This window comes from Propithecus coquereli, unplaced genomic scaffold, assembly GCF_000956105.1.
Source record: "Propithecus coquereli isolate 6110/MARCELLA unplaced genomic scaffold, Pcoq_1.0 Scaffold291, whole genome shotgun sequence".
Lineage (NCBI taxonomy): Eukaryota > Metazoa > Chordata > Mammalia > Primates > Indriidae > Propithecus > Propithecus coquereli.
In genome coordinates this window covers 1893261-1908406 of record NW_012148519.1, presented here as the reverse complement: position 1 = coordinate 1908406, position 15146 = coordinate 1893261, and the positions used below count along the sequence as shown (strand labels likewise).

The window sequence follows — 15146 nt, the reverse complement described above, 5'->3', positions numbered from 1 at the left end:
AAATGTTGTTTTCTTTAAAAATCCTCCTGCCTTACATGTTGATTAGGGGAGGGGACTCACTGGCTATTGTAGTTGGGCTTCACAGTCCCGAAAGAGCAGATTATTTCCAGTTGAGACACAGAACTTAGAAGCCAGCTAACATGGGTCCTCTTGTCTTCCAGAACACTCACAGAGTCTTGTTCTCAATCCAGAAGCAAAGAGACCCACTACATTCTCAGAAAAGTCCTGGATTTTAAGGCTGATAGGTGTCTTAGGCTCATAGTTCTTATCATAATCAAGGTATAAAAATAAGAGGTGGGGGAAGATTACTATGGTGATTTTTATGGCTATTTAAGAAAAACTACTTAGTTTTTATTAAGATTAACAAGAAAAGGCATTAAAGACAACATGTAAAATTATAAATTATAATCAACATTTTTCTGATTTTTTTTACAATATCTAAGCTTCGGCTTCAGACAATGGATGCCCCAGCTCCTAAGGAATAGCTGTGTGACCTTGCACAACTCATTCAACTTCTCTGAGCTTATAAAATGGTTCTCTCTCATTATCGATGAGAGGCAATAAGCTCAAATAGGATAATGTATATGGAAGTGCTTTACAGTCCTACCTGGCTCACAGTGGGTACCCACAAAGGTTTATTAGGGCTTCCTTATGAAGACCTCTGTCTCTTTCAGCAAAATCACAATCACTCTTAAATTGAATGAAATATCTTCTGCAATCCACTCTACTTTTATATATATAGCTTTTCTTTGAAATAGTTGCAATAAACATGCAAAAAAGAACGTATACTTCCTCACACAAACTGAAAAAATAGATTAAAAATATAGCAGGAGGATTTGGGACTCCAAAAAAGAAACTTCTGATAAGTAAGGTTTGCTGGAACAGCCAAATAAGAAAAATGAGAACTTACATTTGCCTTACATGGAGTTACCGATTTTTTTTCTGTTATGTTTAAGTGAGGTAAAATCAACCCAAAGACAAAGGGATATATTAGATAAGCCTGGAGGGAGGGCTTGTTCTCACTCTATGTATCTATATAATTTAAAGACCTGGACAATCTCTTTATATGATCTTACAAAGTAACCTCACATTAATAACTGAAGTACCAATACTATGACCTCTATCATAAGAAAAGAAGGGCACATGCAGGGTGGGTGCTCAGCAATACTTGCTGAGAAGAGTAAACCCACACTCCACATTTGAGGGTCTCAAAGACATTCCCTAAAACTGACTTGGTTAATCTCCATATGATTATAGGGACTAGATGACCCAAGATTCTAGTCCTATAATTCCGTGTTTTCCTTTTTTATCTTTTTTTTTTTTTTTTGAGAGAGAGATCTCCGTCTGTCACCTGGGCTACAGTGTCGTAGCATCATCATAGCTCACTGCAGCCTCAAACTCCTGAGCTCAAGCAATCCTCCCGCCTCAGCCTCCCAGAGTGCTAGGATTACAGACATGAGCCACTGTGCCTGGCTAATATAATTCCATGATTTTATGGCTTATATTGAACTGTCTTAATGTCTCTGAACTCATTAATAAGTGCTTTAACAACAGAATAAACAAACGAAATGTCATAGTGACTGCACTGCCTGACTCAATGGCTGATTTGTAAGTCTCGTTTCATTTATTTTTCATTTGTTCATGAAGGGTTTTCCTCACCTTTTTCTTCAGAGAGCTGTTTTTCAGATATTTCTCATTTCTAGGTACTTAGCTCTGTTTTCTTAGTCACATACTGTTGTGCAGGAATTGGACAGTGATTGAAAGGAAGACTAAAAGCTTGAGAGCCAGGGTACCACAAGGTCCTCAAACATATACGTACTTGGGTGAGGACGGCCTGCCAGCATCCATCGAGGATCATATGGGGCCTTTGTGGGAACAAACTCGATGATTCTATCTATGGGATCCTTGGAGCTCAGAAGAGGAACTGAACTGTGCACGCTCTGAAAGGAGATTGGAAGAGAAAGAGCACAGCAGTCAGTGAACAACAGTCCTACACTCCAACTCAGCAACAATAGCCATAGACGGAGACAGCGGGGGTCACATACAGAATTACACCCATTAGTCCCAATCATCAGCCAGAAGCATCCCAATTACCTGCCAAGCCCTAAGGAACATGTACAGGTCTCAAGTCTCATTTAGGAGCCTGGCACAAAGTGGTACATTTGACTCTTGCTTTCAGTGTGCCCACGCTTTCCGGACAGCTCCCTAGAGGGATGGATGGCTAATACAAAGGAGAAAACCCACAATAAGGAGGAAGCCTTAACATGCTGGTATCTGAGACCAGATGGGCCATGAAGACTTGTGTGGCTGGAAAACATTAGAAAGGAGCCTAACTTACAAAATCCAAAGGCATTTTAAAGGTAGAAGAGAAATCAACAGCTTTCAGAGAAGTATTTCATAAAAAATTCCTCCACCATAAAGACAAGACCTCAAACACAGAGGCGAGGAGCTGTGGTGGAAATGACAGGTTCCACAGGCTATGTCAGTGCTGGGTGGGAAGGGCTCACCTTAGGCATGTAGGACAGCCAGTACAGGACAGTGAAAACCCCTTCAAAGTCATCGCAAACGGTGCAGTGGGTCACTCCATTATTGTGCATGATCTGGATGCCTCCAAGCTGGTTATTGGAGGTGTACACCTCCCGCCCGAGGACCTAGAGAAACGCGCAAGAGAAAAGACATTTGTCTCTACAGAAATAAAGGCATAGCCTATTTCATAATTCTCACTAAAATGGGTTCTTTTCTCCACAAGGCAGAAATCCCAGCCCCTGTGGGTTGTTCTGAAGGACTATCTGAACCTTCTTCCTAAGAAGAAAACTTAGAAAACAAAAAAGGCTTTTAATAATCAGATACACCATTGCAATTTAAAAACCAGCAAGCCTCTCTCTCTCTACTAGCTGCCACAGATATGCATAGCATACTTCGATTCGGCTGAAACTGCAGGGGCAAGTGAGGCTGGGACCTCGAGACACAGACTACCTTATCACGTGCAGGTCTTTTTGTGCATATACACAAAAAAGGTAACATGCCTGACTTTCAACGATCTTTAGTGACAAGTCTCAGTTAAAGAAACTCTATTGGGGCTTGGGTTTCTCATTTTTAAAAAGGATTCTTTTTTTCCCTTGCATTTGATTTTTAAAGCTGGTCCCCACACAAAAGTCCTAAAGCTGGCAAAATCCTGAAGCAACTCATGGTACACACACGAACCCCTGAGTCTCAAGTCTTCTTTGTGTACTGGGTGCAGAGCTGTGATTTATACCCAAGCCCGCTTCCCCTCCTCCTTCCCTTCCGAGCCTGGAGGGGTTCAGGGCTTCAGGCCTCAATCCCCAGTGTATCCCTGGAGTTTAACCCTTATAAGGTTGAAGGGCACCTGCAATTGGAAACCACAAAGTTTCCTTTACAGAAGAAAAAAAGGAAGAAAAAAATATTCTTGGACTTAGAAATTGTGGGGTTTCTTTTTCCCTTGAAGATTGGTTAATAATTTCTTTCAGGGAGGGAGGTTTTCTGACCCAGCAGATGGAAGCCGGGCAGCCTGATCACTGACTATTGCAAACTGCTGACTGTGTAGTAATTGCCAGTCATCTACGGTAGCCCTGGAGAGCTCTAAACAGTTGTAGAGCACTTACTGTATTTTACCTTTTCTTCTTCCTCTCCCCGTCTCCTTTCAAAAATAACGACAACACAACATTTCTTCCTTACTAACTTTTATTAATTTTCAGTCTCTGGGGAGAACCTAACAAATTAAGGGCCAGCAAATTCTACCTGTATATTCCCATTTTGCCCCTTCTTGTTAGGAGCTTTGAGAGTTTCCCCTACATGCTAGGTCAGCCCCTACATCAAGACCTTCCAAAGGCTGGGGAAGTTGGTGACCAAAGTAATAACCTCAGTGTGACCCAGCTGGGCCTGGTTCCATTTAACTTCAGCTAGGAAGTGCGTAAGAGACTTCTCTGAAAGGAATATGGAAAGCAAAATTGCTCTCAGATTACTGTTTTCCTTGATAAGGAAGCACAGAAAACAAGCCTTTACAGACAGCCCCAAGCTGAGCAACATGCTGGCGACTCCTTTGAAGGAGCCCCGTGAACAGGGGAGACCGTATCTGACCACTGGGCTCCCATCCTCCTCCCAGTCCGTCTTTAATCTCAGCCCAGGCACTGCGGCTCTTTTCTCATTCTCCTGCTGTCTCTTTCCATTTGCCCTCTCTCTGACTGATACACTGATCTCTCGGTCACTCGGCTTTCTGCTCCACTGAGTCCATATTACTAATAACACCTCCGCCACGGCCAGTTTACCTCATGAAGGCAGGAGCACATCATTACAAAATAAACTCATAACTTTGACATTCTAGCAAATACACGCCGTTTGTTATTTTTATGGCTTTAGTCTTTCTAACAGGCAGAGGGCATTACATACCTGTTTCATTTATATCTTTAAATGTGTGCACACATGCACATTCACACACGCATCAGGAAACAAAACAGAACAAAAAAAATCCAAACCAAAACAAATATCCAAAGCAGTCAGTTGATGGGGGACCCTGGCGGAGGCAGAAACCCTGTCACTCAGGGAGGCCATGCTCTGATCTCGCTCTGGTTTTATGGTCGTCATAAACCCGATGGCCCACAACTGGTCCTTCTGGGACAGACTGCCTCTCTGCTAGAAGTCATTCAGTGTGATCAGCAGTATTTTTAATTATTAAAATAAAATTGGAAAGGCAAAAAAGGAATAAAAAAGGAGACAGTGTGCTGACCCTGAATATCTGATATTCACAATCTATGTCAGGAGCCAAGTATTTCTTGGCCTAGAAGAGAGAACCGGGGCCATTTTCTACTCAGAAACACTATTTTCTTTCCTATCTCTAGTACTTGATAATGTCCAACCACTTAGAACCTCACACATCTCGAAAATTAATAATGGACAGATGAAGGACCAAGCTCAGAAAAAGGGACTGAAGCAGACCAAGAGCTGCTTAGCTGTCTAAACACACCTTTGTCAGACACCTCTGCCCTCTCATTTCAAAGAGGAAGAGCATCCAGAGACAGGCTACTCCCAGAGATTCTCTGCACCTATCCATCCTACCCTGTATTTTTACAAAAGGATGGGAGACAAACTTGGTAGGAGCAAGAGTTTGATAACTTAGCACATCTTCCCTTCACAAGCTAACACTCAGGTTTTGATGCTTTGGCATTGTTCTGAAAAAGCACAATATTTCTAAATTTCTTCTCCTCTAGGTTCACAAGAAAGCCACCCAGGGCTTAATACAACCAAGAACATTAATTTCTGAGCTAAAGAAATGTTTGTCATGTGAGAAGATTCATTTAATTCAGAAATTAAAGAGAAAAATTATAGACTAGGCTAACAGTATCCAAATACCTGTCTTTGACCAGCCTTATCTTGGGAGATGGGGGGTGGGGGGGATGGGCACAGAAATGAAATCTGCTCCACTAACCACAAAGAAATGCTAACAATCGTAGCTACTTATCAATCGGTGAAGAGAAAGCATACCCTCCAGTTCATCTTCAACGACCGCGTGTTTGGAGTGTGCACCAGTAGAATGAGGGCGCACACAATAGCTCCTGATTTATAGGGGTCGTTGCTGACTCAAGTGGTTTTAATGATTTTAGAATACTTCAAAACAAAAGCTCCAACCAAGGAAGCAGAATCTGGGCTAGGACAAAATCCATTCTGCCTAGCTCTGAAACGATCACACTGGAAGTTACACAAACCCTAATCGGCATCGGGAAGATAAAAAGAGTCCACACAGACAGAACCGTTGTGTTATTCCTCAATATGTTCCCTACCAATCTTCTACGGAAAACCTTGGGGTAAATAACCCCCTCATCAATATATTTTCAAGAACTAGGTGAGCTTCATTCATCATTCTTTTAAACCTCAACATATGCTTTCCTGTATCTGTCATGTTGATTGTTATGTTTCAGTTCCCAAATTATTCCTCTCACATTTTCTACTGTATGATACAAACTTCTAATTCATCTGCCCAACAAGCATCAATAACCATTTAAACACAGGAGCCATTCAAATGGAGGAGACTCTCCTGAGGCCCCACTTCGTTGCCCTCCAGGTCTAAGTGGAGAAGCAATACCATGAAATATTAGGATCAGGCACCATCTTGGGGTCCTCTGCTGAAGAGCGCCACCCTGACAGAATTGAATAAGGGCTAAATCTGAGCGGAAAGAGGATCTTCACCCATTCTTAATATAAACTTAAGCCTCATCCAGCATTTCATTCATTGCAACTGGAAGACCTGAGCACTAAGGGCACCACATAAAAGCCGGTGATTAGCAGAGACACAATTGTTAAAGGCTCTACCAAAGATGCTACGCAGCCTTTAGAAATGTTGAGATACATAAGAAGTACAAATGAATGCAGGCATACCATACATGCTAAGGCCTCTGCTGCTGTTGCTGCTTATCTAGAGACACTGCAGACAGCTCAGGTTTACCACAGCTGACAGGCAATGAAAACAGTCTAATATACCGCCTGCTCTCTCCCTTAAATCCCTTTTTGGAGATCAAGATAAACACGTTCTTCCTTTCCCCAGTGCTCCAGACGTTTGACTGAAGTGGCAGAGCATTGTGAGGTTTTGTGCAAATGAAATCGCTATGTAATACTGAATGAGTATAGTATTTACTTGTCAGGATATTTGTCAGCACAGGCATTGAGATTTCTAAGTTTCATAGATGCAACTTAGCTCAATTTTTTAAAAAATTGCTATTGTCCTGATACACACTGTTGCAGAACCTTAGACTTATAGGCAAATATTTGCAATCATGTGCTGAAGATGTGAAAAATAATGATGCATATTGATGATGGAATAAAAAATGAAATCTACCGCTGCTTTCCCCCGTTCTTAAACAATCCTCGATGGGTCAGGGCATCTTCTATTTAAAGAAGCAGAGAGTACAAAATTCCTCCTGCATCTAAAAATTAGGCTATACAAGCTGAGTCCTCACACAATCCTCCTTCTCATTAGGATATTTCCATTCTCAAGAGGATATGAGGAGGGGTTTTGTAAATTTACTGAGCAACTGTCATCACTGGATTTCATCCATGATTCTAGATATTAAAGTCACTCTGGGATATGCCAGGTTATTGATAAAGGTTTTGCTAAAGCAGAAAGAGAGAGCAGATATGAGAAAGAATAGTGGGAGTACAGAAAAAGTGGTAAAATAGGGACAAAAGGAGGAAGGATGAGAGAGAGGAAAAGGGAAGGGGAGAGAAAAGAGGAAAGGGAAGAAAAAAATGCAATAGCTCATCTACTCAGTGCTGCTAACATCCTCCTCCCTGACCTGAGAGGACTACATTTTTAAAAGCTGACAAGTAATTCAATCTCCAATTAACAATTTTAAGTGGCACAGCACATATTACTGTGTAAATGTTTCTCCAGGAATATATCCAAGGGTGAATGGAATTAAATCTCTAGAGAGACAGAACTAGTGCCTATGTGACCAAGAATATTTGAGGGTTCCAAAATACAGTTTCTTAACACACAGCCACAAGGATTATAACTTCTTTTCCCCACCTTTACTGTCATTGCTGTCACTGGCAAACTGGAGTGCTAGTTGGCAGCTGGTAGACTAGGTTTGGGGGTAGAGAAGGGACTCAGTGACATATTGCTGACAGAGGAGGGAAAAGCCTTTGACTTGAGCCACAGCCAGATTGAAGACTATCCACTGCAAGACCAAAAACTTCTCTATACCCAACAAATTATGAAGTGATCAGGTTTGCTGAAGGAAAAATTAGGGCAAAGGGACAATGCTACCAATGGTAGGAAAAGATATTTAGCCAAAAAGAGACTGAGATACCGCCAGAAGTAACACTGGAACACTCTTTGCTGAGGAGTAAGGGCTCAATGGAGAACAGAGGGATGAATTAGATGGAAGACGGATAGTAAGGGTTTGAAGGTGGAATGGGGAAGGAGTAGAGAAGAGCCACGTGATAGTTTCCCTGTCGAATGGATGAGAAAAATCATAGGTTTCTGGAGAGAAAGCTGACTTCCAAAAGAAATCACTCATCCCAGGGATCCACCAACTGATCATTTAGGTAGAGATGTGAGAATATGGATAATGAATTAATTCCAAATTTGAATATTTTAAAATAAAGTCTGGTTTATTGAGAAATAATTTACATATATTAACAGCAAAACTGTCCATTGTAAGGTATACAATTCTGTGAATTTTGACAAACACATATAGTCATATAAACACCATCACAATCAAGATACAGAGCATTTTCATCATCCCAAAGTTTCCTTATGCTCCTTTGTAATCAGTCCCCTCCTCCCACCCCTAACAACCACTGATCTGCTTTTTGTCCTGATAGTTTTGCCTTTTCTATTACAGAATGTTATATACATGAAGTCATATAGTATGTAGCCTTCTGAGTCTAGCTTCTTTCGGTCAGCATATTGCATCTGAGATTCACTCATGCTGATGCAGGTATCATTGGTTCCTTCATATTGCTGAGTAGTATTCCATCTTGTGGAAGTGCCACAACTCAATCATCTGTTTCCTATCAGTAGACATTTGGGTTGTTTCCAGTTTGGAGGGGATTATGAATAAAGTTGCTACAGACGTTTGTATGCAGGTTTTTTTTGTGTGGATAAGTATTTTCATTTCTATTGGGTAAATACCTAGGATTGGGATTGCTAGGTTGTATAGCTAACTTTACACATATATATATGTCTTTAAAAGACCCATCTTTTTCAAAGTGACGTTATCATTTTGCATTCCCACCAACAATGTATGAGAGTTTCAGTTGTCCTGTATCCTCATCAACACTTGGTATTTGTTAGTTAAACATTTAAAAACAAATTGTAGTGGTGTCTAATTGTGGTTTTAGTTTGCATTTACCTAATGACTGACAATAAGCATCTTTTCACATGCATATTTACCATCCTTATATCTTCTTTGGTGAAGTGTCTGTTCAAATTTCTTGGCCATGTTTTTAATTACTGGGGTTATTTTCTTATTATTGAATTATTGAGTTCTGATTTTTTTTTTTTTTCTTTTTTAAGAGACAGGGTCTTACTCTGTTTTCCAGGCTGGAGTGCAATGGCTTACTGTAACCTCAAACTCCTGGGCTCAAGCGATCCTCCTGCCTCAGCCTCCCAAGTAGCTGGGACTACAGGGATGTGCCATCATGCTCAGCTAATTTTTTTTTTTTTGTAGAGACGGGGTCTTGCTACTGTCCATGCTGGTCTTCAACTCCTGGGCTCAAGCGATCCTTCTACCTTGGCCTCCCAAAGTGCAGGGATTATAGGTGTGAGCCACCATGCCCGGCCTGAATTCTAATTCTTTATACATTCTGCATACCAGTATTTTATAAGATACATGCTTTCTAAAGATGGATTTTTTTTTTTTAATCCCTGTTTGTCAGTCACCTCCTACTGGTTTTTCTGAATTGGCTGGTGCTGGAGGCAGATGGCCGTATGGTGTGACTGACAACTGTGCCCACCAGTGGCCAGGCTCCAGAGTCCAGGGCTTGCTTGTACCTGGCTTCTGGGGGATTAGCACTGACTCTCCCTTTCTGTGGCCTTTTGGTTTGTGTTTCTCATTGACAACTGGTGGGCAGCAATTTTATTTTTCCCTTAGAACATGTGAAAAGTCTATTACAGTCTTTTAGTCTAAACTTTAAGCTCCATGAAAGCAGGAATCAACTTTGTATTTCCACGGCGTAAGAACATCTTTATAAATAGGCATGCAATAAATGCCTGTGAACTACCGCAATTCTTAGTGCTCTATAAAAACCCAACTTTGATTTATATCTATATAAATCACATTAAGTTGTATAAATCACAAATTTACATCTATAAATGAAAGACGCCTTTCATATTAGTGTTACAATGTGTTAGCAGCTTTCTTAAGCAAAATGAGTGTTTCAATTTTCCTACCATTTTAGTTTTCCCTAGTGTAGACACTGTTTTTCCCCCCTTTGAAAATTCTTTACCTGGACTAAAATTAAACTAGTAACTCTCTACACTACAAAGTCATATTATATTAGGGTTGCTCTATTGAGCTGCATAAACCTGCTTTATCTGTTAAGAAAAGGCACATTTTACTAATGGGTCAGACAGAAAATGAAGATACTCAAAAGTTGATTACATGTTCCAATGGTCTTGACTTCTCATATTTGCATCTTATGCTGTTGGTTAAATTTGGGTGGGTTCTTTTCCTCAATAACACTAATTCCTCAATTTCTCAGATATGCATACTATTTTATTTATTTATTTATTTTTGGATACTACAATCTTTTTATTATTTTTAATTATTATAGGTACATAACAGTTGTATATCTTTATAGGGTACATGTGATGTTTTGATACAGAAATATAATGTGAATTAATCAAATCAGGGTAATTGGGGTATTCACCACCTCAAGCAATATGCATACTATTTTAAAAGGCTTAAATCCCAGACACTGAGACATTATTAAAATTAGGAACCAGTCAAGAATCAACCAGAAAAACTTGAAGCCTGGGCATGGTAATCTGCAGTTCAATCTACAAAGCTCTTAAAGCTTCTCCTTTCATAATTCAACACTCCTGACTGTGTACATTAGCTGATTAGGCTGTGTGATGATGGCCACTCTGAATGAAAGGGGACATAGCTAGATTTGGATCCATGCACAGGGGACATTCCTTAGAATGATGAACAGCCAGGAGTCAGGTTTCTAAACAGTCTCGTTTCCCATATCTTTATCATATTCACACAGCAGTCTGTGCACTGGTAGAGCCCAGGTCTGTCTTCCTCCTAGAAAAGACTGGAGTCCTTGCATTTCTAATCTACCAACGTGTGCAGTTCTTGCACTTTTAATTTATGAGTGTTTGGGGGGGACTCTCTGACTTGGGAACATATTGGCTCAGTCTAATGCTTGGAGATTATTAAACTTGGAGCTATGCTCCACTATCAAGTCTACAGATCTTTTATTTAGAAGATATGGTGCTCTAAATGCACAAAGAGCTCCCTGTCACCTTCACATTAAAGCCCCTAGTGCCTGGTAAATGGAATTATATAGCTGTCATCTCCTTTCCCCAAAGTTTTAAGAGTACAATGGGCTCATTTTTTCACACTCCATCCCAGCTTCAGGACTAAGAGACCTACTTTGTATTGATTTAAGGTCTCAGAAATAAATAAACCTGCTTCACCGCTGTGATTCACAACAAATTCATGATACACTATTGCATGATATATTTCAAGCTCTTGCTCTGGCTCTCTTTTTCCTCTGGTGAGTGATGGGGGAGGTGGGAGGTGGTAGGGAGCTGCAAAGCTGACAGCCTGATGGTTATTGGAGATGGCTGCTGACTGCAAATCCAAGAACAGACACTGTTGGAGGAATATGGGATTTTTTTTAAACTGGGGGCAGGGGTGAGAAGCTAATTTACTTGGGTTTCAGGCTAGGGTTGGGGGAGAAGAAAGGTTGAAGGGAGGAGAGGGCCTGACAGAGTAGCAAAGCTTCAAGTGAACACTGATCTGCAAAGACAGAGCTATGAACATGAATAGAAAGAGAGAAAGGTGAGGAAAATCTAACACATGAAGGTGTAACATATGGCCGACTGGAAAATGAAGAAGCAGAAGAAACTGCTCTAAGGAACGATGTGCAGACTAAAGTGGACATTAGCTTGAGTTCAAGGGCAATCTTTTATGAGAGGCAGAAGTGCAGAGACCCTATGTGCCACAGAATGTATGGAATAGAGGCATTTCTTTATTCTAATATTCAGGAAGCATCAGAATCCTGGAGGTTGAAATGGACTCTGGAATAGGGTAGAGATATAATGAAGGTCCATATGGATGAAGGGAGTCAGAGACTGCTCACTGTTTGTGTGTCCTTAGGGCTTTGAGTATGTCAGTCTACATCATCTTTATTGATTACACCAAAGCTTGGACCCAGTGAGTTTTAGCTGGTATCTGCAAATGCAGCACCCAAAAAGACCCATCCTCCAACCGCGTATCAGGATCCTCACTTCCAACAAGGCAGGTGATGAGAAAGCAAGAGATAATCGGGCTCCAAAAGTCTTGCATGACACTATGCTGGAGTCCCCTAAGGTTCCATGGAGTACTTCAAAGTGGAATTAAGTTTTAAGTGTTTCTCTTGTAATTACTATTTATTACTTCATACTTTTAACTGGCAAGGTTATTTATGAATCTAATTTCTTTTCTATCTTGGAACAGCATTTTCATCTTCACTACATTTGTTCTTGAGACAAGACCAAATTCTGAACACAACAAGTACATGGGGAAGATTTTGGTTCCATTCAATTTCCCATAGGTCATACCATAAAACTGAGAGTTTCTTGGTTAATTTTGAACACTATTTTTAAGAGCAACAAGTTTGTCTGTACAGGGAAACAGATTTTAGCCAAATAAAAGGAAGAACTTCACATAGATGAATGGGACTGGCTCCCAAAGTACTGAGCTCCCCTTTGGTTGAATTTTTCAAGCAATAATTAAATATTTGGCAATGGTGTCAAAGGAAATTCAAGCAATGGTTTGGAGGTTGAACTTTTGAAGGTCTTTCCACTCCCAACATTTATAATGGCCACTTGTGATTGGGAACAATGACAACATATAGCACTTACTTTTCTGTAATCTGGATAAGAAACAAGATTAAAAATTTTTAAATCATCATGCTTTATAACTTATATTCCTAATCTGACACGTGATAATTTTACATATCACTAATCTGTTATCTCACTAATATATAACACCCTAATATGTAATACCTTTTTTTTTTTTTTTTGAGACGTAGTCTCACTGTATTGTCTGGGCTAGAGTGCTGTGGCGTCATCCTAGCTCACAGCAACCTCAAACTCCTGGGCTCAAGCGATCCTTCCGCCTCAGCCTCCCGAATAGCTGGGACTACAAGCATGCGCCACCATGCCCGGCTAATTTTTTCTATATATTTTTAGTTGTCCGATTCATTTCTTTGTATTTTTAGTAGAGACGGGGTCTTGCTCTTGCTCAGGCTGGTCTCAAACTCCTGAGCTCAAACAATCCGCCCGCCTCGGCCTCCCAAAGTGCTAGGATTACAGGAGTGAGCCACCACGCCTGGCCTGTAATAGCTTTTTGATTCACTTCCCCCAATCTATGCTCTCCTTGCCTCAGCCTAACACATTTCCCTGGCTATAGATCAATATACATCTTCATAGCATCACAGAATACTAGAAATTAAAGAGAATTTAAGATTATGAGATCCTCTGGTCTTCTACTTTAAGTGGGAAATAAATATGCCTCCCATTTTACAAAGAAGAAATTGAAATCCAAATAAGTAAGTCCAGAGTTGCTTATCTAGTAAATGGCAGGGAGGGGATTGATCAAAAGTTTTTTTTATTTTTTAAACTAAAGGTCTGTAACTCTAAAAAGTTTGAACACATTTAAAATAGGTTGTCAAATATGATAATTCTTGATTCTATATATTCAATGACCTAAGCAGGGCCTCAGAGCTTTCACTTTATCTAGAAGCTCTGAACTGGTACTTGTTGTAGGTTCTCCCAAGTTCTTGGTTTCTAAGCCACCATAAACACATGGACTCTCTTAGACAGTCAGACACAACTTCTGTAATGGAGCTCTGCATGGCAATTCCACCCTGCAAGATCACCAAACCAGAGCACTCAGGATAAGGCTGCTGGCAGGTCACAAAGCCTTACTAAGAATCAAACATAGCCAGGCGTGGTGGCTCACGCCTATAATCCTAGCACTCTGGGAGGCCGAGGCGGGCGGATCGTTTGAGCTCAGGAGTTCGAGACCACAGGTCAGGAGTTCGAGACCAGCCTGAGCAAGAGCGAGAACCCCTTTTTTCTCAAAAATAGAAAGAAAGTAATTGGACAGCTAAAAATATATAGAAAAAATTAGCCGGGCATGGTGGCGCATGCCTGTAGTCCCAGCTACTTGGGAGGCTGAGGCAGGAGGATCGCTTGAGCCCAGGAGTTTGAGGTTGCCGTGAGCTAGGCTGACGCCACGGCACTCTAACACGGGCAACAGAGTGAGACTCTGTCTCAAAAAAAAAAAAAAAGAATCAAACATAACCTGGTGCAGTTTTCTACCAAACCTGAGAAACATCAAATGAAAAACAAATGATCTCCCCAAATGGGGCCAGATTTACCCATATTTTGTGTGTGTACATGTGGGGAGGGAAGGCTTGGAAATTAAGGAGATCTGCCTATTGCAATCATTTCTGAGAACTCATTCATAATACTAAAGCAAGGCATATTCAGAAAGGAAGCTAAAATGCCCTCTTTAGCAAGGAGAGCGATCCCATCTGGAGCTATGAGAGTATAGGGGACTGTCTATTGTGAAAATAGGTAGTTAGGGACTTTTAAAAATGCAAATTGCTGGACTGATCCTTAGAGTGATTATGGGCTATTGTATCAACAAGTCCTTGGGGACTCTTGCAGACAGATGACTGACATATATACTACCCTACCATGACCGAACATGGTGCCTCTCACGTTAATGGCTTTCCAAAGTGCGTTGATTGTCTTTAGATAACATCTATTGGGAAAGTCAATACATGAATGTACTGCCACAGTGAGGACTGCCATCTACCATTTTCTTGAAGGAATTTTTTCCTTCAGAGAATCAGAAAGTATAGAGAATATTGTGTTTCTATACTTTTTCCAGAGCCTGGATAATGAATTGCAATGAGAAAGGACCCTAAATGCACCTTGGAGAAGTGCCAGTGTTTTATCCGTATTAACCCATTCAGTCCTTATAATGACCCTGGTACACAGGTACTATTATTATCCCCATTTTACAGTTAATATAGCTATAACTCAGAGAGGTTAAGTAAATTACCCAGAGTCACAGTACTAGTAGGTGATAGAGCCAGGAATTAAACCCGGGCAGTCTGGCACTAGAGCCCATGCTCTTAATCTCTTTAAATTATTTAAAGTTACAATGCTGCCCACCCCACAGTGACAACTAAAGAAGCTCTCTTTTTCTTCTCCGGCCTCCATCACTCTGTTACATTGTATGTCACAGAGCCACAGGTGAGCATGGAGACTGTATAGTGCAGCCCCTGGTATGACAGACAAGTCTTGCTCATGGGGAACTCTGGTACTGTGCCCAATAGAGTGAGCTGTGACAACAGCACATTTCATATTGCATAGCTACATAAAAATATGTCTATGAAAA

General features: G+C 40.8%; 1 protein-coding gene across 1 annotated transcript in view; it reads right to left on the bottom strand.

The window, feature by feature from the left end:
• ACACA (acetyl-CoA carboxylase alpha) overlaps window positions 1–15146 on the bottom strand; it is a 335776-nt gene that overhangs the window by 36181 nt on the left and 284449 nt on the right. Inside the window, exons 44-45 of the mRNA XM_012648637.1 lie at window positions 2508–2651; window positions 1820–1940 (exon numbers count right to left, since the gene is read on the bottom strand). Coding sequence (XP_012504091.1) covers window positions 1820–1940; window positions 2508–2651 — 265 coding nt within the window. The remainder of the gene's footprint in view (window positions 1–1819; window positions 1941–2507; window positions 2652–15146) is intronic.